Raw genomic sequence first — 25,171 nt, 5'->3', positions numbered from 1 at the left:
ATACTATAGCTTCAGCAGTTGGTATCATAAAAATTCAGCCAATTTCAACAGCTGCAGTTAAATGGGATCCTGTGGTCCAAATTCTGAAATCGACATACTAGTAATAGAAATGCTTCTTTTGGACACAATTGTGATAATTAGAATACTACACATCTGAGTCACTGTCAGGAATAAACAATTAAAGAAAAAATAGAATAAACATACAGCAGATATAAGACTTTGTAATGTTGTGTTTTCACTGCAGTAGTGGATCAGGTAAAAGACCACGAGCAAAGAGATTCCTCTGCATCATCATGATGCCCATAGAACTGTACTAGAGTTATTCTGACATCACCTTGTGATAAGGAAATGTATGATGGAATAGAAATCAGCAAGAACTCAATCGCATCTGGAACAGGTCCCATGGGTGCTGTCCTTACACACTGCCTAAGCACAAAATAGATAACCTGGATCATCCACAAGCTGTATTATTTACTTTTATTTTAGTTTATTTATTTTATTTTTAACATCAGGGAGAAAAAATAAAAGAAGGACACATGGATTTGTATTTGAGCACAACATCTCTAAATAAACATAGACTGCTGAGCATCTCAGCTAAAAAGGTCGAGAAGCATCCAGAATTAATGTGGCAGCTACTGAGACTGCTCCTTATCTTTTTCTGAAGCTGTCTAGGAAAAGTCCATGGTTGAAAAATAATTTGCCTCATTCTCCCATTAGCAAGAATTAGTGGGAAACAGAAGGCGTTAATTAAAAAGAAAAACAAAGGTGCTCATTATAAAAATATACCCTGTGTAGTCATTAGCTAGTCAAGGTAAGCCCCATGAGGGGCTGGATCAAAATCCTTTCCTTACTACTCATGTAGACAGGTGTTCTTTAAGGAAATAGTAGACTACCAAACCATATTTTATGGATGCATGTTGAAGCTGAGAGGAAAGCAATAACTGCTCTTATAGCCTCGACAGTCCTACAACATTTGGATTTAGCTATTAGCTCTTACGTTAGCCTCAGATAATGCCTCAATTAAAGAGCCGGCAGACCCAGGTCAGAATGAGAGTGGCTGAAGATCACACAGTAACTCCTCCTAAGTCACCACCTTAGTGGTGCCACCACCAAGTGGCACTTGGAGTGTCTCATTCCTTGGGCCTATTCTGAGAATCATCAGTCCACATAGGAATATGCAGAATTATGATTTCTCTTTATGTTTCTACTTCATGTTTTACACTTGTCTCTCCACTCACAAATGAATATGAACACAACACAAAAGAGGTTTCTGTAGTTCAAAGCAAGAAAAATCTCTATCATGTAATTCAAATGTTGCTTCTACAATATATGAAATGTATATTGATTTTCAAAACTTGTAGATAATTAGTTGCATATCATAATCTTTAATCATGTTGTTGCTCTTTCTGTTTTAATACATTACTGGACACCGTGCAATCAAATTTCAAAAAGCTTAAACTCCTTGTGTTTTAATTTTATACAGAATTTTGACCGTGTTAAAGTAGAAAGAATAATATTACCTTTCAATACCTTCTATATGATTCCTGTAATATGGAAACTATTAAGTCTGAAAATTCAGTCAACATTAATTTGATTCCATATTATTATATTTAAATAATCTTTCAGTATAAACTAATTAATTAGGCAGCTTTGTGGTTTCTTTATTTGTTATGTAAAATCCTTAGTCAAACATGGTCCCTATACTTGTCACTTTCTGTGGTATTGACCTGTCTTTGTTTGTCCATGAGGACTGGGAAGTTTTTGTATAGATGTGAAATATGCTGCCAAGTCATGCAAATGTAATCAAAGTTCTGGTGAGGTTACTGGAATGATAGGAGTAACTGAGGCATTGATGGATGAGACAATAACCGTAACAGAAACTGGAAAAGGGGTTATCTCAACATCACTGGTACCAAAGATGGAAAGTAAGGACCAGATTCTACATACGCACCACCTGGGACTTTCTCTGTTTCTCTAGAGAAGTCAGTGAGCTGAGGCTTTAACTGCTTTATATGATTGAAAGGAATTTGATGTGTCATCTTATTTTGCTGCAAAGTTAACTCTGTCATGGAACAGAAAATTTTGTCCTTGTTGACGACAAAAGCATAGTAGATTTTCTACTTTCTAGGTTGGTCATCTGGTGTGTGGCCCATCATTACCACTCCTCCCTATTTTCAGAGACTGACAGGTAAACAGGGTGAGGCAGCTGTCAGTCCCACCATAGGATTCAATACCAGTCTGCTTTCATACTTTGAATCCACAACTGGGCTGCCTCATTGGCTCAGTCTGATGGACTACTTTAGCTGGTGGCTCTTGTCATTACATGGGAAAGAGCATATACCTGTCAAATTCTTAGTCTGGATCAAGTCAGGGTCTTCATTTATCCAACAGCCTCCAAATCTAAATTACTACAACAACTGCTCAGTTTTTACTTTCATAGAAGAAAAATACCCAATACAGGCATACTTTCAGAGTCAGTGCTAGAGGATGTCCAGGAGATATGGTTATTTGGATAGAAGTTTTTGTCATCATGTTTCATGCCCTTTAGTCTGTCAATACTATGACATGAAACTTTGAGCAAAGTTGGGGTTCGGTCAGGTCCCTGTAATATTTTTACTTCATGTCCATGAAACTCGAACCCCAAAAAAACATCAAACTTTAAAATTTCACATTTTTCTCATTGTCCACAGCAGCAGTCCAATCTTAAGAATCAAAATAAGGCCAGTGATCAAGATATTGGTAATTGCAAATATCCACTACAACAATCTGGTTCCATTTTAACAGAACTTTTGGTAGAAGTAGATCATAGGGGTGGAAACAACAGAATTATAAGCCACATTTACCAAGAAAAGCCACTGCATGCTTGTGTACTTCAAAACCTTAGGTGGCATGGCAGTATCACAGTGACAACCTTTGCCTAAAATAAACCAACTCATTTTAATAATTCAGTTAATATCTAGTCTAGGTGGCATTCAATCTTCATTGAGGCTCCCTCACTTTTGGATTTGTGTCCTTAGTAGAAGGCAATTGGATCAGACCCTGACCCATAGTGTCCTTCTTTGCCTGTGAGTTACATCGGCTATGATCTGCTGTGAGATTTATGCATAGATAATGACAAAAGGGCTGTAACCAATTAAACTCTCTGCTGATATTTCCTAAGCTGACTGTGTTTCCAGTTCTCTTATTTGTTGCCTGCATTCCTGAGACACAACACCAATCTAGTGCTTTCGGTAAACTCCCCTCTCAGACAAGAGGTATGCTTAGCTCAGGATAGGTCCCTGGTGCACAAAGGCGAGAGGAAGAGTCATTTTCTCTGCATCATGCCAAAACAGGAAAACTTGGTGAAGGAACCTTTACCCACCAATAGAGAAGAGAAATGTGTTTCAATGCTGCCATGATGAAGACACAAATTCACCCTGTGTTGACATTCCTTCCAGAAATGGGAATACCGAACTGAGGTCCACTGCCTTTCAAAGGATCCCATTTAACTTTCTATATGTCATTGCTCGACACATTGCACTTTGCTGGAAGATTCACTATAGTTCGTATGATTTATAGTTATAAAAATCAAATTGAAACTACAAGCACATTCTGAGGTGAGAGTCTGTGGTCTGGACTGCAAATCACTTTAGAGTCCACTACACAGCTCAAAAATTACCACTGAGTCCAGGATGTTCCCCCTGACACAACCCTCACAAGAATGTAGATTGTATTCCTATCTCGGGTGGTAAATTTGGGCTTCTTCCATTACATGCAAAACAACACAATTACCCTAGATTCTAATGAAAAAATGGAAAGTCCTGTTCAGGCTAAAAATTAAATTACAAGTGGAGATTCCAGATTGTATACATGCAACTGACCTTGGTTCACTTTATAATGAGGTTTAGAAGTCTTGGATTTTGTCAAATGTACCCTATAAGTTTTTACTCTGGTACACAATAGCACTTAACTATTTCTTATTTTTTAATTATCTATTCATCAAAATGGGATTAGCAACGTAAGTAAATATGAAGATACCAAACTTTTGAAAAAGTTGGTTTGTGTGCAAAATCTTTTATAATGTGATCAAGTATTTGACACTAAATTTCATACTTGGATTCTTCCCTCATGCAGGGAAACTGTAAGCATTTAGACAGTAAAATTTCTATAGAGACATTTTAAACCTCAGTCTAGCTCTGAATTTAGTACAAGTGGGGTGTCACAGGGGTGTGTTTCGGATGGGTGTTTTAATCTGGTTCTTTGTGAGGAATGTACGCAGTTGGTTAGATAGGAGCCACGTAGGTCTCCTGTCTAAGAGGTCAGCCCAGTGAGATGAATTTAAGCCAACTTTTTGTTGTACTTCACAGTGAATGACGACCTTAGCACTAGCCAGCAGCATTGGAGGGAGACCACTTAACAGTTCAGCTCTCACAGCCAAGCACAAGTCTCTCAAAATCTGGTCCACTGCATATACATCTGCCTCTTGTATCCACAATTACATCATATATATCCAGGTTTCATAGATTTCTAGTACAAATGTGTAAACAGAACAAAATGGGGGAATTACCATCCATATAAATGATTCTTGTGGGGAAAAATGTTATGAATGCTGTTCAGCATATTGCACCTGCAAGCAAAGAGCATTCTACCTGCTGCCTAGTGCCAGTAGTAATTGCAGGTTTAGTAAGAGACTGGGGAATTCAATGGACAGCACTCATGTCACTGAATAAAATTTTGTGCACATGAAGCTCTAGAAATATGTGTGTTTATGCTCTAGTCTTGGAGTCTGTGTTATCCATTTGCTCATTTCAAGGCAAAATAGGAAAAATAATTATCCTTTCAGCAGAAAAATACTAGAGCTGTAAAAATTTCCATTGATTAATCCAGAAATTACCCAAGAATTTGAAGCATTTTTCACCATAACCTGTAATTTTGCTGATGGGCTGCAGCAAGCCTCTAGGAGCCAAGAGGGTTCAGCTAAGGTGACACAGTAAATGCAGAGACATGCTGCTCTGAAGCTACATAGAGTTTCAGCTCACATTGTTAAACTTCAAGGATAATAACTGTGGACTTCAGGGCAAACTTTCCTTATAGAGAACTAATGAGTTTTCCCAATACCTCAGAACATCCTGTACCTGCTGTTGAGCTCTGGGTTAAACAAGCAGGAAGGAAAGTAACTGTCATCACTCCTGTCTTCCAGTACTGTGGTTATATGCTACTATATGGTAAGTCATTTCACCTCCAGATAACTCTTTACAGTTCTGGGTCAAATTGCTCCTCTTCACAAATCTAAAAAAGAACAATTGAGCTGAGGCATTGTGAAGATTTGGATGTTTTCTATGCCTTATATTCCTACTATTTCATTTCAAATGTATTGTGTTTGTAGTAAGAATAGGAAAAATATTTGAGATATGGATTTTCTATAAAACTACAGTTTTATCAGAACTAGAAAAATAAATAACAACATGCAACTCTCCATAAAATGGATTGAAACCTTTTTATATTTCATTTCAATTTATTATTTGATTCTTTTTCATTGTGAATTGCATATCATAGCTAATTGTCAGTCAGCTGCGTTACAACTAAAATAATGCTCAATATGACAAAATGAGATTAATTGAAATTATAAAACACAACATTTTGACACAATGAGAGAAAACTGCAGTAGTGATTTAAGAAAAATTAATTTCTATTCTGTGGGAAATATCAAAATCTTGTCATTTTTGAAAAGGAAATCTGATGCCCAAACTCTGTAATTATGTACCTCAGGGGTTTTTGTGAGACATCAGATGCATGTTCTCGCGCGGCCTCGGGGGTCGCTCCCGCGGTTCTCGCGCGGCCTCGGGGGTCGCTCCCGCGGTTCTCGCGCGGCCTCGGGGGTCGCTCCCGCGGTTCTCGCGCGGCCTCGGGGGTCGCTCCCGCGGTTCTCGCGCGGCCTCGGGGGTCGCTCCCGCGGTTCTCGCGCGGCCTCGGGGGTCGCTCCCGCGGTTCTCGCGCGGCCTCGGGGGTCGCTCCCGCGGTTCTCGCGCGGCCTCGGGGCCGCCCCGGGGTCCCGCGCGGGGCCGCCCCGGGGTCCCGCGCGGGGCCGCCCCCGGTCCCCTCCCCCCCCAGCGGGAAAGGATAGAGGGAGCTTCGCCGGCGTGACCTTGTGCCCTCGTGAGAAAGGAGAGAGAGGAGAATTGAAGCCTCGGAATACACAGAGGTTTGCCGGTCTGGTTTGGGGAGGGGGGTGGGGTACCAGGCAGGCTGTGGGGGTCCTCGGACTGGAGGGTGGTCAGGTAAGTAGTGCGTGGGAAGATATGAGGAAACACGGTGGGGGGAGGACAAGATCAGAGTGGTTAATAGTTTCCTCTGGGGCTTGGAGTTCTTGGTCGGACTGGGGCCTAGAGAGGGCCTCGAGCCCTAGATGGGTACGGTGGCCAGAACAGTTTCGCTCGTTTGTTTGTTTTTGGTTCACCCGTGGCTACTGCCCAGGTTTGGTATGTCCTGGATTTATCTGTTACATCCTGTAAGGTTGGTCAGGACAAAGGGCTGTTCCTGGGTGCTTCCCTGGGATTGAATATAGACAGATGGCAGAAACCTAGGTAGTGTAAGACTTGGCCTAATCATTTTTAATAGTAAGAATGCAACCTGTATACCCCTATGTGGTTGCGAGCTACGCTGGCGATGGTACATGCCTTCAGTAGGGTCACCCATGCCAGACAGGTCAAAACTACAGGGTCGGATACAATAAATCTGTGGGCAGGATGAGCTCATTAGCCTTCTGGCAGTCATCCTAGGAGAAGGTCAACTCTAATTCCAAACCCGGGCAGATGGAGCTCGCTTAGCCCTGTAAGGCCATCCATCTAAGAGAAGGTCACTCTAATCAAACCTACATCCTGAGGACCTCACTGCCACCGTCCAAGCTCGCTCGGCCCTGGCAGATGAACTTCAGGATTAAAGGGTGGGTTCAGTTCCGCGCATACTGCATCTCACCTAAAAAATCCATTGCGCAGGCTTGAAGGCTTTACCCACATGCAAAAAGTCCTGTAGCGACGGGCGAGGGTCGAAACGGCAGGTGAAAGGTGCACTGGGAGCCGCAGACTCAACCCTGCATGCAGGCGGTTCAGGATATTGGTCATTTGAGACTGACCGGAGATGACAGTCTCTTGAGGCAGCACCCTGAACGACCAAGCAGCCTTTCCAAGGACAGCACTGTTTGCTCCACTCGGAGAGGGGCCTAGAAAAGGTGGCCTAAACAAAGCTCATCTCCACTTTCACCCGGTTGGTTAACCGCAGGCCAACGGGCATCTTCCTCCAATGCGGTCGCACAAAGAAAAGTCAAAGGCACGCACCTGCCTCCAAAGGTGTACCTAAATTAACTCTAGCATGTTGGAACATCAGAACCATGCTCGATTCTGCAGATAGCGGACGTCCTGAGCGTCAGTCTGCCCTAATTGCCCATGAGCTGGCTCGTCTCAACATCGACATTGCCGCTCTCAGTGAAGTTCGCCTTCATGAAGAAGGCAGCCTCAGAGAACATGGTGCCGGTTACACACTCTTTTGGTCAGGCAAGCCCAGAACCGAAAAACACCTCTCAGGAGTCGGCTTCATGATCAAAAACTCTATTGTTCCTAAACTCGAAAATCTGCCGACAGGTCACTCTGACCGCATTATCTCCCTACGCCTTCCACTAAACAACAAGCAACATGTTGTCATCTTTAGTATATATGCCCCAACTCTCCAAGCTGACCCTGCCGAAAAAGATAAATTTTACACTGACCTGCGCCTCCTTACCCAAAAGGTCCCTGCAGACGATAAGATCATTATCCTTGGTGATTTCAACGCCAGAGTAGGCAAGAACTTTGAAGTTTGGAAAGGTGTATTAGGCAAGCATGGTGTTGGAAACTGCAATGATAATGGTCGACTTCTGCTAGAATTCTGTGCAGAGCAACAACTCACCATCACTAATACTATCTTTCAGCAGAAAGATAGTCTGAAGACAACCTGGATGCACCCCCGTTCTAAGCATTGGCACCTCATCGATTATGTCCTGGTGCGACGGAGAGATGTCCGCGATGTCCATCACACCCGCGTGATGCCCAGCGCAGAATGCCAAACAGACCATCGGCTGGTGCGCTGTAAACTCAATTTCAAGATCAAAATCAAACCAAAAAGGGGCAGCATCCCAAGGAGAAAACTCCAAGTTAACAATCTCCAATCAGCCACAGTAAGAGACAGTTTCCAGGCAAACCTTCATACTAAGCTCGATAACATTCCCACAGTTTCTGCAGATTCCTCTCCTGAAACAATCTGGCATCATATTAAAAACAGCATCCTGCAATCCTCCGAAGAATCCTTAGGGTTCTCCCTCAAGAAGAACAAGGATTGGTTTGACGAAAACAACCAAGAAATCCAAGACTTGTTGAGGAAGAAGAGAACCGCCCACCAAGCACACCTTGCACTGCCATCCTGTCACGCAAGAAAAACAGCCTTTCGTCTTGCGTGCAGCAAACTCCAACAGAAACTCCGTGACATCCAGAACAAATGGTGGATTGATCTAGCTGAAAAAACTCAATTATGCGCAGATACAGGTGATCACAGAGGTTTCTATGAGGCCTTGAAAACAGCATACGGGCCTACATACCAGGTACAAAGCCCTCTACTCAGCGCTGATGGTCAAACACTTCTGACAGATAAAACCTCCATTCTGAATCGATGGTCTGAACACTTTCAGACTCTATTCAGTACCAACCGCACAGTCCAAGACTCAGCAATTCAGTCCATCACACAACAACCAGTAAAGTATGAATTGGATACTGCCCCCACTTTAGGAGAAACCCTCAAGGCCATACAGCAGGTGAAAATCGGCAAGGCAGCTGGGATTGATGGAATTCCACCTGAAATCTGGAAACATGGGGGCCCTGCACTCCACACCAAATTCCATGAGTTCGTGGTGCGCTGTTGGGAACTCGGCGAACTACCATCTGACCTTCGTGATGCAGTCATCATCACCTTGTATAAGAAGAAAGGAATTAAATCTGACTGCTCAAACTATCGTGGTATTACTCTGCTCTCCATTGCTGGCAAAATCCTGGCAAGAATACTCTTGAACAGACTAATACCCACTATAGCAGAAGGTATCCTCCCTGAAAGTCAGTGTGGTTTCAGAGCCAACAGGAGCACCACAGACATGGTATTTGTCCTCAGACAACTGCAAGAGAAGTGTAGGGAACAGAACAAAGGTCTCTATGTAACCTTTGTCGACCTCACCAAGGCTTTTGACACTGTGAGCAGAAAAGGTCTGTGGCAGATTTTGGAACGTTTAGGTTGTCCCCCTAAATTCCTCAAAATGATTATCTCACTCCATGAGGATCAGCATGGCCAAGTCAGATATGGCAATGCACTTTCTGAGCCCTTTTTAATTAAGAATGGTGTGAAACAAGGCTGCGTTCTCGCTCCTACCCTATTCACCGTCTTCTTTAGCATGATGCTCCAAAGGGCCACAGCAGACCTCAATGATCAGGACGGTATCTACATTCGATACCGTACTGATGGAAGTCTATTCAATCTAAGGCGACTGAAGGCCCACACTAAGACCTTAAACCATCTTGTCCGGGAGCTGCTTTATGCTGATGACGCCGCCCTTGTTGCCCACACAGAAGCAGCTCTGCAGCGTTTAACATCCTGCTTTGCAGATGCTGCTGAGCTCTTTGGTCTGGAGGTCAGCTTAAAGAAGACAGAGGTCCTCCATCAGCCTGCACCTCAGGATGTCCCCCATCATCCCCACATCACCATTGGTCAATCAGAGCTCAAATCAGTCCAACAGTTTAATTACCTCGGTAGCCTCATCTCCTCAGATGGTAAGATTGACGGCGAGATAGACAACAGATTAGCAAAGGCATATAGTGCTTTTGGAAAACTCCATAAAAGAGTATGGCGTAATAAACACTTGAAGAAAAGCACCAAGATCAGTGTTTACAAAGCCATAGTGTTGTCTACTCTCTTATATGGATCTGAATCATGGGTCATCTACCGCCACCACCTGCGTCTCTTAGAACGCTTCCATCAACGCTGCCTCCGTACAATTCTAAACATCCACTGGTCAGACTATGTGACCAATACATCTGTTCTAGAGCAAGCAGCTATCACAAGTATCGAGGCCATGCTGATGAGAACACAGCTGCGTTGGGCAGGTCATGTCTCCAGGATGAAGGACCACCGCCTCCCTAAGATCTTGCTTTACGGTGAACTTGCCACTGGCTGCCGCATGAGAGGAGCCCCGAAGAAAAGATACAAGGACTCCCTAAAACAACATCTCAACCTTGGCCATATTGATCACCATAACTGGTCTACTCTGGCATCAAATCGGGAGGCCTGGAGACACACCATCTATAACGCAGCTGTCTCCTTTGAGAACACACGCAGGATCACCCTCGAGGAAAAAAGGCAACGCAGAAAGGACCGTGTATTGCAGAATACACCATCTAAGGAGTCTTTCTGCTGTGCCTTTTGCAATCGGATTTGTCTGTCACGTATTGGCCTCATAAGCCACCAGCGTGCCTGCAGCAAATGTGGATAGAGCCTTCCCAAATCTTCGTTCGCGAAGCCTAGCCATGATGATCCAAACCACACCTACTACCCAGTGCTGCTGGGGCATCATTATTAACGACTCAATAAACATTCAATTGATCCAGCTAAACTCTAAAAGGTATCATATTATTTCATTAACAGCAGGTACACAGAATTTTCTATTGATCAGAAATCTATGTGTAAACGCATTTTCTTCTCAAAATCTTGGACTCATACAGAAGCACGGTAAGCACAGAAAGGCTGTGTCTCTTTGATTTGGTGAAGAAGCTATTTCATGCTGATGCAATTGCTAAACTGCTCTTGCAGTCAAGTTTCAAGTTTATTTCTCCCAATTAATTTGGAAGGCATAATGCATTTTCCTTTTTAGTACGTAACCTTTTGTTTTTCTTGGAGTCATCAATATTTGAAAACTGATAGTAGAAGTAGAAAATCAGACTGTAAACTAATCATCTTGTTTAGAGCAGCCTACTAATGAATGATCAAATCCTGCATGAGATTTTGGTGCATGGAATAGTTCAGGAGTAAATGCTGTTGATTGTTTTAGAGCAGCACATAGCACAAATGCACAAAATAATACACACAATGCAGTAAATCCCTAAGGTGGAATCTCATTTGCTACTATTTGTTGTGAGGGAAATGATTGGCTTGGAATTTTGTTGACCTTTACAATGCCCGAGGGAAGCTCTCTCAAACAGCCAGGTCCTTCCATTGTGCTTCAAAATCAAGCTCATTTCTGGTTGGCCAAAAGCTTTCATCAAATCAATGGTTGTTCAACAGATTATAAGATTTTGCTCTTTGATGCAAAATGATGCAACTTTAAGAATAGTTTCAAGGCTTGTTGGAACATGTTTCAATTACAAAAACCTTCTTTATTACAATATTCTAGGACATTCCACATGAATGGGTTTTAATCATTACCCTTCTTTTCTCAGGCTGCAGTGAAATTGCCCTCTCATAATTGGGCACCAGTCTGAACTGCAGCAGTGCAGTTGCAATGAGAAGCCATGGGGATGCTTTGGCACCCATAATAATTTTAAACAAGTGTAGAAAGTGCTGGGCCTACTGACTCTGTAGTTTGCAATCAACTTTTCTACCCTTCACCATGTGTTAACCCCTCTAATGCCCTGATTCCTGCTTAGAATAAACACACATTAGAAACACCAAATTGGGGAAAAATGAATGATAAGGAAGGAAAGCAGTTTTTGCTCACACTTTATCAACAACTTTTTATTAATATGTATGAATTATATATTAATCAATAAGCAGTAAGCACTGTTTAAAGAGATCTAAGTCTGCCTCTTATGTAAAAAAACACCCTAATTTTCAGTTACAGGTTTGTTTTCAGCCTGCTTTTGTAGGGCCACCACAATAAAACCAGGAATATATGGAATGTTTTTTTTGGAAAATTCTAATGTGAAAAAACAATAATTCACAGGTTTAATATTAAAAAACATGGCAAAGAAAACAGAAGCATTGCACATCACTCAGTGCAGATCACTTTTATATTGAAGCCTTGGGAAGAAACTAATCATTGCTGTAAGTAGGCAGAACACAGCTGGGAGTGGCTGAATTGTGTTTGCAACCAAGGCAGACTGAGCAGCACTGTGTAAGGCAGCTCAGCTGGATTCCTGAGCAGTGAGAGGCTGCTAACCATCACAGCCTTTTAAAACACCACAGTAGTAAAAGCCCACCAAATGGCTGCAAGAAAGTGTTTGGTCTCAGGCCCAGTGGGAATTTCCTCAGATTTCAAATAGTGGGGGCCATATGCCAAGATCCCTGCAGCACTTCTTAGCTCGAAAGTAAACAGCTGAATGTATTTGGCACAGTTTTTACTATGGTTGCTCAAGCAGCTTTTTATGAGTTTGTATGGGCATGGTATCACAGCACTGGAATTAGGAAGAATTCTTTTTTAAATCAATATTCTTTTGCTAAATCTCTGGAAAGTGTGTAAAGGGAAGGTATGAACTGACAAAAAAACCCACCTTAAAAATAGATAAATAAACAAGCAGAAATTTTTACTCATCTCAAGCAGAAATCCCCATCCAATCATCCATCTATATATACACTAATGCTATTATCAAAGTTCTTGCTTTATGGTGAACTTGCCACTGGCTGCCTCAAGAGAGGAGCCCCAAAGAGAATATACAAGGACTCCCTGAAACAACATCTCAGCCTTGGCCATATTGATCAACATAACTGGTCTACTCTGGCCTCCAATTGGGAGGTCTGGAGACACACCATCTATAATGCTGCTGATGCCTTTGAGAAAGCACACAGGATCACTCTCGAGAAGAAAAGACAACGCAGAAAGAATCGTGCCTTGCAGAATATACCACCTAAGGAGTCTTTCTGCTGTGCCTTCTGCAACCGGACATGCCTGTCTCATATTGGCCTTTTTAGCCACCAGCGTGCTTGTAACAAATGTGGGTAGAGCCCTTCCCAAATCTTCATTTGTGAAGCCTAGCCATGATGATGATGATGATGATTATCAAAGTAGGTAGGTTCCAAAAATGCAGATTCACATTACCAGCCGAGCGGTCACGCTGGCATGAAAAAGGCCAGGTTCAAACGCCACACCAGAACTCTTTGATCTTCATCTGACTGACATCTGGACACGCTGCAAATGATGCTTGACTGGATCCTCAAGACTGAGATTACCACAACATTACAGTACTGGGCAGTATCAACACATCTACTCCAACAGCTGTTTTACTGGCAGACTCTAGGAAGACCTCTTATCATAATCTCTTAATGAGATATTAATACCAACCTCAGAGGAAACTGCTTGCTCTTTCTCAGAGAGGTATTATCAGTAAATGCCGAACTCTGTTTACTGTGGTGTACAGGATGGAAACGCTGGTGGCAAGAAAAGCATTCCCTGAATCCTCCTCTGGAAGTGGTGAGACAATCCTGATCTATGTGCTTCCTTTGACAGGAAAAATTGAACATTTAAAGGCCAATACTTGGTCAACAGAAAACTGAAACCAAGACAGTGGGCTTTGATGATACTTTTATATGAGGAATAGTAAGACAAATTTTTATTTTTGCCTGCATGAATGAGAAAAAACATTGATCCTGTATGAAATGGTAGTGAGAGCTGCTTACACAATGATGATACAAGTTCAGTTTGTTATGTAATAGAGGACAGATGAAGTAGACATTTCTAACAGAAAGGACCAAGTCGTAAAGAATAGTCCTCTCAAAAGCACACCAAGTTCTTCTTTCTTGTGGATGTTATAAAAGTTCTCAGATTATTTCTGAGAAAAATGTCTTTGTTCAAGGTTACAGACCTTAGAATTCATAATATCTGTATCTGGGCTCTTTATAAAAGTCAGGTTTTCTCAGAGCAGCATGAAACCTTACCACCTAGGTTCAGTTCTCCCAGGTATTGTATATGTGGATACTGAGGCCTACCCGCCAGAGAAAAATCAATAACAATGCAGGTTAGATGAGCAGGTGGCAACAGAAAAAAAGACCGTGTGAAAGAATAAACATTCAGAGAACCACAGATGCCTATTGCTGGCTGATTTCTTCAGGACTCCTAGGTTTACAATAGATCTCTCTGATATTGATCGTTTTTCCTTGGTATCAAAGAGATGAACAATCCCACTGAAGTTTGCAGGAGCTGACGGATGCTGTGAAAGGCTTTCCACAAGAGCACTGATAAAGTTCCTTGCCTATTTCTTCTGCCAGAGGAAAAGATAATATGGATTCACTGTTGAAAGAAACAAAACAGCAAACAAACACTGAGCAATTCTTTTAAGGTAAAATAAGTATTCTGGCTGCTCATGCCTTGCAGATGCAGAGAATCACATTGTTTCTGTACAAAAAGCAGGTTCTGCATTGGTTAGGTTTGAAGAAAATAAGCAATGTTTTTGTCATTAATTCTGAAGCTCTTACAAGCCCGATGTTAAAATCAGTGTTTTGGTGGTACTATATATCAGCTAAATGGAGCTAGAATGGAAACGAATTCTTCAAGATTTTCAGCACCTCAGAACACAAAGAAGAACATGGGAGCATTTTTGACAAATTGGGCCTGAACAAGTACGATAGAAGTGAGGAGACATTGTTAAGCATGCTTTCTGTCAAGGCAAATATATCTGTTTACTCTGATAACACCAATGAGCATCTTCTCTCTGTTAAACAACTCAAATTCATTCAAAACTGTACTGAGTTTCTATCAACCTTTGTATAAACAGACAATGTAAAAAGTGAAAAGATGTCGAGTTTTCCTTTTTTCCCTCTTCCGTATTTCTTAAGGTTACTGGAGTCATTATATATCTTCAATATAAAAAGAAAAAGCCTTCACAAAATAATTCTTTGTCTTTGGTCATCTAAAGCCTCAAACTGGGTTATTTGGGACTTGAGCCAACAGAATGATTAAATGAGTCAACGGGAGGGTTAAAGGATGCTTCAATGTCTAGCAAGGTAGTGTTTTCCCCTCAAATGACAGGAGGTCATAGGAAGCCACAAGACTACCATATGCCCTTTCAGCTAAAGCCATCTCTGACTGCATGAAGAGGATGCAAAAAGATTACAAAAAGGTTTTTAATCCATTTCACTAACCAGTTACATAATCCTTGATTATTTTATACTAGTGATATTATCCAAAACAATACTGATATAGCAATCTGAGCAACACTAATCTCTTCCAAGGTTTGTTTCTCAGAAGAGAGCTGAGCTTTTTTCAGCAGAGCCCTTTAGCTCTAGATGTCCTTTCACCACAAACTGACCCAGAGTCATGCAGCTCTGGTTTCTCTCAGCTGGAGGTACTGAGGCAAACTTAGTTGTCAGCACTGGCACAGCAGCCTGGCCGGGAAGCCAGCCTGGGGGCAGGTGGAAGGACTGCAGAATAGTATCCTTTCAAAGTCAAGCACCTGGGGGGTGTCCAGCCCTTGCACCCTGTGCAGTGAAGTGCTGCCAGGTCTGTGCAGTCATACAGACCCCAGGGTAGACTTGTCTGGTGTCAGCAGCAGGAAAAAAGCTAAAACTTTTTCCTCTTTCCCACTGAATTAATTGTTGGTATGTGAAGTAGTTCCTTCACAAAGAGAGTATACTGTTGAAATGGCTGAAAGGGTGAAGCTTAAAAATGCAGAAGGTGCATTTTTTCTTATTATCTGAAGTTGGCAGACATATATTTACAGATGAATCAACTCAGTTTCCTGGGCAGAGAGACGAATCAAGTCCCTAGAGCTTCATACCATGAGAGATGCTTTGGAAAGTGTTCCAAGTAGTCCTTTATCAAATAAAAATGAAGTTTTGAGTCAGCAGCTCCTCATCAGAGTATTGATCCTTTCCTGGCATAACAACATCTTGTTTAGATGATGACATAATGTTTCCAGTAGAGCCAAGGACACCTCAGCCTCTTTCCAGACATGCTTGGACACACTGAAAAGTGCAACGAGATGCAGAGTGCTGATGAATAGTTCTACGCCTTCAAGAAAGGAGAACTTGAATGCAAACAAGGATTGATTAAAATATATGTTTCCTTCACATTTTGAGGTGGATGAAAAGAAAAGCACATAAGCTTCAAGCTTTGACCTGGCTTATAAATACAACAGAAGATTTCCCAAGCTAAGTTAGGTACTGAAAGTTTACCAAACAACAAAGGTGCTATGGAAAGCATCATAGCTAAACTCAAAGCCTTCTCCTAGATCCATAATTTCTAAGCACTAGATGAAAACTGACTGGTATTTCTCTGTCATAATAGTTTTCTCATTAATTTTACTGGTTTTCAACATACTGCCAACTATTAGCAATGAAAGAAATTGGATATTTTCTTGTATTGTGCTGTGTGTAAGAGAGGGAAAATTGGGATATTATAAAAAACGCATGTAGCTGCTGCTGTGGTGATTTATCCCTTTGCTACTCCCATATGTTCACACTTTAGCTGGATAATTATTTAAGAGCTCTGAAGAAATTGCCTGTTACTTTTTCCTAAGGAAAAGGCCCTGATACAAGCCCCCCTTCCATGAGCCATGTTGCAGAAGGCTCCAACTCTCCTGCCCTCTCAGTGAAGAGAGACAGAACATACTTCCAGACAGCAGTTTAGATCTTAGCTGGACTAAAGACTATGCTGAGATGGCCTCCTTTCTTCATTACACAAACATAGGAAAGCTCATTTTCAGACTTTTGACACAGCAATTTAAATAAATTTGTTCCATTAAATTTCCTTTGCCGCAAACATGAAAAGTCCACTATTCTTGCTGAGACTCCAAAAAAATCACATTTTAATTTGATTTCTATATGAGATTAAGCATCTGTATCTAATGTGCATTCATATATATACATATGCCACGTCTAAAACAATGTAATATTGTTGAGAGTTTAAGTAGTACAAGCCAAAGAGAATTGAATAATAGTAATAATAAATTCAAAAGGGAATAGCTTTGAGAGCAATTCATAGGTTGTGCAGCCCACGGGGCTGCTATGATCATCTCCTCTAATTTTCTGCACAAGGAACATAGATTTTTCACACAGTAAAAACCTCAATCAAGACCAGTGAATTGTAGCTAAAGCACAACATAGTTTTCAACAATATATCTACTTTTTCCAGTATTAATTTCCAATCACTAAATCATGTTATGGCTCTGCTACCTTCTGTAGTAGTGATTGCCATTATAGTTACTTGCAACTCTTAATTTTTGTCATGGGTGATTTTTAATTTTTAGAGCATTATTAAGAATGTTGGCTAGCATTATCTGAGAACTGGTATAAACAGAAGGGTATCATATACAAATTTATATAAATCATAGACAACAAAGACAGTATGGGATCAGACAGACACGAATAATATTAATAATTATATTATTATTAATGTGTAAACAAGAATCCAGTTTGAAATGAGCTATGAATTTGAAATTTTTGTCCTCCAGTACTTACAAAATTTTATTTTTCAATATTACAGAAATTTTTTTTTAAGGTCATTTAAAAAAATATACAAAGGTTTGTCTGGTAGAAATCTATCTGTTCTTCCCTTGGATATATTAGTTAGTCCAGTGTAAGAGACAACCTTCTTGAGCAAGTCTTTCCTCTCACAAAACAAAGCCAAAAAGGAGAAAACACACAAGTTTTCAAACTTCATTAGTATTTCAAACTTGTTCCTGTTCTGCAGCCCGTGGCTGATTTTCAGAGTTAGAGAGATTTTTGAAAAATGACACATATAATGGATTTATTTCCTCTGGCTACTTGTGAAATCTTATTTTAATGACCATGCATACTAGAATTATTACCACTATACTTCAGGATTTCAGTAGAAGAGATTAATCCTTTGAGCTCTTTCTATTTAAAATGGCTTTAACTTCTGAGGAGCTGCTTGTGATCGCCTTATCATTTTTTCTTCAAAACTCAGAGATTCTCTGGTTGTTTTACATCAGTATTCTCAGTTCATTCCTTGCACTAAGATTGCCAGTCTTGAAACAACTGTCAAGACCATTCAAGCAAAATTGCAAATTTTCATTTCAAGGTTTAGAAACTAAGCTGTTCTTTCTTTCATTACTTTATAATATGATGCTACATGCTGTGTTATATGGGAAAGTGATATGAATAGTGAAATACTTAATTCTCACTTTTTAGTCTGAGTTTTCTTTTTTCCCCCTAGCTGAAAACCTTGTACTACTCCTACCCATTTCTCAAAAGTAACAAGGTCTAAAAAGAACTGCAGGTTTTGATTATTTTTCCATTTCCATAAGCATTCTTAAATATGGGAAAACATTTATCATCTTCAGCTAATGAGTACTTTGTAAATCCAATTCACTAACAGGATATACCTCTTGGACAAGGAGCAGCAACACTTAAAAGTAAATGTAAAAAATACTTTGTTACCTTTATCATGTATTTTCGCCCCAATATCAGGAGTTACTCCCATTTTCTTTGCACAATAACTTTTCTTATGTCTCTTTCACAAAGCTCTCAGCCTCTCTGTTGCTAAATCCTTAACCTTCCCAACACTCTCAGCTCAGCCAACATTACCCCAGGAGCACTCAGTAACTCTTTTCCACTGAAAGTCATGCTGGAAAGATTCTGTTACTAGGACTCCCACTGCAATATCTTAATTATACTTGTTTCTCATGTTTACATTTGCTCTCATTCAAACAAAAGCATACACAAATGACAAAAACAGCAATAAAAATTCAATAATGGACAATTAATGAGACCTGATATAGACTTACCTCTTAAGTAGCAAACTCCATTCCTCTCTCAGAAAAAGAAAACATGACTTTGATACAATTCACTTTGACTCGAAGAATAATAATAACTACAATGTATTATACTGAAGATATTTCTGGAAATTATATCTATGCAACACACTGCAAGGGCAGCTGTAAATTTATATTCTATCCTGTATTTTTCATTCATCTTACACTTCCTGAACTCACTGTACCACTAATCCTCTTCTACAGAAATTGTATTAATAGGATTTCAATGCTGAAAATATTGGAACACTAAGAAAGAAGTGAATAAGACTCTTTTCAGTTCAAGTGTACATTTCCACTGCTATGCAGAGAAACTGCAATGGATTAAAAAGCAAACGGGGAAACTTATTTACCTTCTAATATACATTTGGATGGAAGAGAAATTAGTTGAAAGATAAATGGGGTTGAATAGCATAGTAAAGGCTTTGCTATCCTCAAGAAACACCAACAAAAACCAATCCCTTAAATAGATACAAATGACATGAAAAATGCATTAACAGTGGCTTTGAGGCATGAAAAGAGATGTCAGTAGACTTGGATACAGAGATCCAAGGAAAAACAATTAAAGCACTTGTGATGAAGCTGGATAGTCAAAGGCAAGACTAAAGAAAAAAGCCAAGCCCCAAAACCCAATAACCAAACCCTGCAGCAGTCAGTCAATATTATGAGAGAACAAATGTATGCTCTCAAGGTAAACTGTAGATGGCAATTAACACAAAGCTTGATGCGTTCTAACACCTGAAAATATCCACTGAAGATAATCTATTGCAATTTCTCTGTATCATCATGTCTCCATTCTTCTTACCTACATGGGAAGAGTTAAAGATTCACTTCTAAATAGCATTTTTTGACCAAAAAAAGGAAGAGGCCAAGGACATGATCGATGCTAGTGGCATGCCAAATGTAATGTCTCCATGCTGAATACATCTTCTGAGAACAGTGGATCAAACAGGAGAAGAAACATCCAGAGAACGAACTAAAATAACGAAAAAACAAATAATTTTGAAAAATACTTCTCTCTCTGTCTGGTGTTTTTCATGAAATTTGAGATTAAGTTGTCCATTAAAATAAAAATGACCAAAACTGAGTGGTTGAACCAAAGCACTGAAATTTGCTGTAGAATTCCTCCTTAGAGTTACAAGACACTTTGTTTCAGGTACTTTCTTGAAAAAAATTAAATAATACAACCTGTGAAAAAAAGAAAAAAAGGTGAGGCACATAGCAAGATAACTATGGCTGTTTTAAACAGAAACTTAAAGGATCTGAGAGCCCTACTCACTCTCATATTACGTGCCCAAATCTAGTTTTGCACTCCAGTACATTACAGATGATATTTCTTAAAAAAAAAAAAAAAGACAACTTGTAGATTCAGAAAAGCTCCAGACATCCATCTTTTACATTTTTCCCTATTCCATGTCCAATATTTAGATAAAGCAATAGCTTTGCTATTTGTTGTGACTTCCCCCCCCCAAAAAAAAAAGAAAAAAAAGTGGTTCTGTGCCTGTTCCAAGAAGCTGCCTACTCCTAGTGACCTTAGAGAACTGGTATTGCCTATTTCCTCATCAAGCTGCAGTACCAAGCAGGTTTTCTGGCATCTTTAAAATTCTCCCAATATCTCAAGGTCTTTTAGCTTCAGGAAATATAAACTAATGCTCCAGTGATTTTGCTTTTCACCTTGCTCTGATAGCAAGTTGAATGTGAAATTCAGAAACTCATATGAGTTATATCAGTTAAAGAAAGTAATTTTCTATGTAACAACGAACAGAAGTGAATTATCATGGCTCAGAGCCAAAAAAGCATTGATTTACTTCTGTTAGTGTTTGAAGTTTTGTCATGCTGTAATGCTATGTTTAAACCTTCACTGTATGTACAGGAGGCACAATAAGGTGGAATTTCAAGGAACTAGAAATATGTTTGAGAGAGGATCTGTTGCTTTTGCCAACTTCCCTGTCTTCTACCCAGTACTTCCACTTACAAAGCATCCTTCCTTCTCTGAGTCATTTAAGCCTTAACTACATATTGCATCAGACTCCTGGAAAAAGCATTTCCATACACTGGTCTGCTGGTGAACAATCACTTCTTGGACAAGGATTGCTGTTCCAGACTACGCCCAACAGACTGTGTCAGTTGCTGTGTTGACAAAGGTAAAAATAAAACTAAAAACCTTCACCTAAAATGCATGAAATGTAAACATGAGCACTGCCACTAATATCTTAGTGATTGAAAACTACCCACATTTATCAGTCTTCTAGAAGAAGAAACAAGACAAAGACATTTACTCAAACCCAGCACATATTTATCTATTTATTTCTTTCTTTCTCTGTGTCACAGCCTTCTTTTACTGATATTGAATACAGAGTGTGAGTGTGCATGATTCCATACATGTGCACTACCACTGTAAATGTATTTTGGCAATCTGCTTTTATTTTCAAAATCTTTTTCAATTCATGTGTAATAGGAAGGGCCACTTACAGACGAAAAGCTACAAAATGCTATGATGATGCCTTATCTTCAATGATGACTCTTCCTGAGCATTACTCTCTAATGTTGATTCCTTCTCTCTTTTTTCCTCTCCAATTTTGTGGAGAAAAATTGCACTATCCTGAAAGAGGTCTTGTTACTACGTGATTTTCTGGACCATGTCTAACATCTCTGAATCCAGCTATGCCTATCCCTCTTCTTTAACATCCCTTTGCTCTTTCTTCCATGGTTCTACATGATTGCTTACCCCATTTATCTTATCCTGCCTCATACCTTTTTGTCTGAGAACCAAGTACTGCACACTGTGGGATTGTTTTCTACCCAAGATAAATAAATGTTGTCTTCCTCCCTCTGATTCTACCAGAGTTCTGATTTTGGGTTAGGTTGCAACTTCACTCCATTTGCTCAGTTTTACTTTAAAGAACTGTTTCTTCTGTGACATTACAATAAAGTACATGGATACAATAGCTTAGTAGAAAGGCATGACCATGGACCAGACAGAAACAGTGACCAGCCACTGTAGAAAGCCTTGTGTGCTACTTTCAGAATCACTTCCACTAGTTTGTTAAGGTGATAAAACTGTGCAGAAAATAATGCTTCAACATAGAAGTCTCATTTGAATTCACTTTTTTCCCCTTATTGATTAAAGCAAACAAAAAATTGCATTTAGAGAAATGTGGCCTTGTCAGTTTGTAGGGTGAGTTTAAACCACCCCTCACAGCTGCGTCTGTGTTGCAGCGTGCTGCTGACACAGCAGTGCAAGGATAAGCAGGAAAAAGCACTCCCCAGCTTACACAACTTTATCAGCAAATCCTCCTGGTCTGAGTGCAGCTAAGCTAGCAGGGGAGTGCTGTTGTCAGCTTAGTTACTTATGTTTAGCATCAATCCATACTTTCTCATCTATCATCAGAAAGAGTTCTTTTCCCAAAATGCACTGTACCTGCACAGAAAAGTCTACCTGTGTAACCACACCAGCACAGCTGTACCAGCAGAAGCTTTCCAGAACAGAGCTGAAAAGCAAATTGGTACCTGTCCACACAGCCCACCGGCTATGACACTAAACAAACATCTCAGTGTCTACTTTGTTCAAAACATTTCTAGTGCAAGCTACAACACTCCTACTTCTGATCAGCCAAGAGCATGGCTACATTTGTACATTTTAGAACACACAGAAAATTCCTGAGCATCTTCAATAATATTTACCAACTGTGCACAGTTACTTGATTCTGAAAAATGGTCAAGAAAAAAGAAAACAGGAGAGGAAAAAGGAAAAAAAAAGTTAAAAAAAAGGGAGAAAAGAAAAAAAGAAAGATGTCCACAAACCTCTCTGTAGCTCAATACATTATTTGACCATACTAGCAAAACCTCCTCCTAACTATAAATTCTTGCATACAAACAGCATGAAGCAGAACAAATACCACAGCAGACATTTTAATATTTCTTATTGCTCTGAAATAACAAAAATTCCCATACAAGTGGTAACTGAAAAATTACTGCCATCTGAGCAAGGCAGAGCTTAGTTGATACAGTTGTGCAGACTTTTGAAATAGCTGATCTGGGTGTTTGGATGCTCTTGAAGACTGTGCTCATCGGCTGCAGTAAGTGAGTCCCAGCAGTGACTGCAGCGTTGTTGTGCTCCTTGAGAGCACCTGGACTCTGGCAGATCTCCTTCTCAAACAGAAGGAGTGGAACAGTAGAACCTGTACACAGCCTCAGCTGCCCATGTCACATATCCGTAAGCAGAAAAGTTAAGCAGGAACACTGCTAAAATACATGTTCAGACCACATTCTCCTTCCAAGTACTGTATTGCTTCTTGTGATACTCAGTCAGTACTATTTTGTAAGCCCTCTTCAAGGACACACTCTTTGTGGTCTCAGATCACCTTGAGTTATGGGCATAAACAATTGTACCCAACTTACACGATGAGGTCTTGAAAGGTTCCTCTCTCCAAATCCTTTGCATTTCCAGAACCTTGGCAACACAGGTTTGTGTAAGAGATAAAATAAAACATGGGGTGAGGAGAAAATATAAAAGTTAATGGAAAGGGAATGGAAATAGTGTCCTTGCCTACTAGAAAGTAAACAGCAGAGAGAGCCCAGTCCAGCTTTATGTGACCAGCCCACGGGTCTAAACTGGCAGCAGCCCTCCACAGTAGCAGACAAATGCCCTTGCAGTTCTTCTTGACACAAGAGTAGCTCCATTTGCAGCTCAGACTTATTCACATGAACAACCAATGCAATAGTTAGTTGCTTCCAGTACAAAATTCTGCAACACAATAAAAGCTTAAACACAAGGTAATATACACTGAATATAATGAAAACTTAATAATGAAGTTAAGGTTGTACTGACCTGATTATGTAATTCAATAAAACCTCCTCTGCTAAAATGAAGTTCCACCAGACTGACACAAAAGTTAAATGGCGTCACTTCAGAATCCACGTCAACTGTCACAAGGATGACAGATGGCTGGGGCTGTCTAGACTTAATCTAACTACATTTCCCTTTGACAAATTTCAACAATGAACAAATGGAAAGAACTGAAACACAGTTTTAACATCCATATTAATACTAATGGTAGAATGTCACAACTGAAAGTACCTCATTCTAATGGCAGAAGGCCTAATTTAAATTTATCTTGCTACGACCAAGCAAAGTTCCACTCATGATTTTGCAGGTTCCACTTCACTTTAGCTAATAGACATAGATCATATTACATTTATGTTTCTTGTGTATTTCTTTAATGCTGATAAAACCCGAGGTTCAGAATTTTAAGAGGGATCCTATTTAAAGGACACAAATAGATGATACTACCCATAGCATATTTATCTATAAGTATCATTGAAATTACAGCTTTCACCTGTGGACTGTGATCTAGAAAGATCTATGAGACATTTTATTTTTTTCAGTTCTTAGAAGTAAAAATCCCAAAAGTAAATCCCACAGAGAACAGAAAACCCCTGTAACTCAGCACTGTTTTCTCAGGAGCCATACTCCAAAGAACAACATTAACCCACACCTATTTTGTTGGCAGAAGTGATGTATCCTTGGACCAGAATTGCTGAGAAATCTACAGACAAATAAACCCTCTGAGCCTCGTATCATCCCAAAGCCATAAATGAAGTGGGTACAATGATTGGAGAACTTTAAAACAGAGAAAGGTTAAAGCCACCACCTAGTAACTGGCTCAATAATTGGAAATAATTGTAAAAGGTAAAGTGGAAAAAAAATATGATGGATTTTGTTATAAACTGTTATAAACTCTTCCATTAAAGTTTCCTTCTACGGACGTAGCGAGTTTTGCATTTCTTTGTAAGGAGTACGCTGAAGAATTAGTCTGTATGGTTCAATCGAAAAGGATTAAAGTCCAAAAACATTCATACTCAGAATGCCACGAAGTTAAACCTGACTCGTGGGAACGCTTTGGAACCACGGCAACCGTGCGGGGGAACGTCCGAGCCGTGGGTCGGGGCAGGACCGGGTCCGCCACCGCCCGCCCCCCGCGCTCCTTCGCTGCGATTGGCCCGGCCGGACTCACCCGGCAGCAATCTCACTTCTGATTGGATTAAACTTCCCGGCTGCTCCGGGGGGCGAATGAGGAGCAGCGTTGTTTTCGCGTGCCAAGATGGCGGCGCTCAGTGCCGCTCCCGTGGAAGGCCATGGTGGGGAGTGAAGCCTGAGGCAGCGGGGCCGGGTCGGGGCCGCGGGCGCGGACGGGGATGAGGTGACGCCGCCATGGCGAGCGACGGGGGCAGGAAGCAGTTCTGGAAGCGGAGCGGCGCGAAGGTGCCGGGCAGGTAAGCGGCGCCGCGGGAAGGTCGGGGCCCTGGACGGCGGTGCCGGGCCGCGGGGGGCGGCGCTGCCCGGCCTCGGCAGTCCTGCATCGCTGCCTCCCCAACACCGCGTTCTTGCTGCCCAGTGCAGCGGGACCCCGCAGTGTGTCCCC

The 25,171-nt window shown here is 40.8% G+C and overlaps 1 protein-coding gene across 1 annotated transcript in view; it reads left to right on the top strand.

The window, feature by feature from the left end:
• The first annotated feature begins 24,831 nt into the window (after nucleotides 1-24,831).
• Nucleotides 24,832-25,171, top strand: part of TBC1D22A (TBC1 domain family member 22A) — a 155,310-nt gene continuing 154,970 nt past the window's right edge. The window contains exon 1 of the mRNA XM_027731912.2: nucleotides 24,832-25,022. Within this exon, the coding sequence (XP_027587713.1) occupies nucleotides 24,961-25,022 (62 nt within the window). The 5' untranslated portion in view covers nucleotides 24,832-24,960. The remainder of the gene's footprint in view (nucleotides 25,023-25,171) is intronic.

This window comes from Pipra filicauda, unplaced genomic scaffold (assembly GCF_003945595.2).
Source record: "Pipra filicauda isolate LSUMZ 115617 unplaced genomic scaffold, ASM394559v2 scaffold162_size1660881_pilon, whole genome shotgun sequence".
In the NCBI taxonomy this organism is placed as follows: Eukaryota; Metazoa; Chordata; class Aves; order Passeriformes; family Pipridae; genus Pipra; species Pipra filicauda.
Note: the sequence above shows the minus strand (reverse complement) of the source record. Positions and strands in the feature narration are given on the sequence as shown.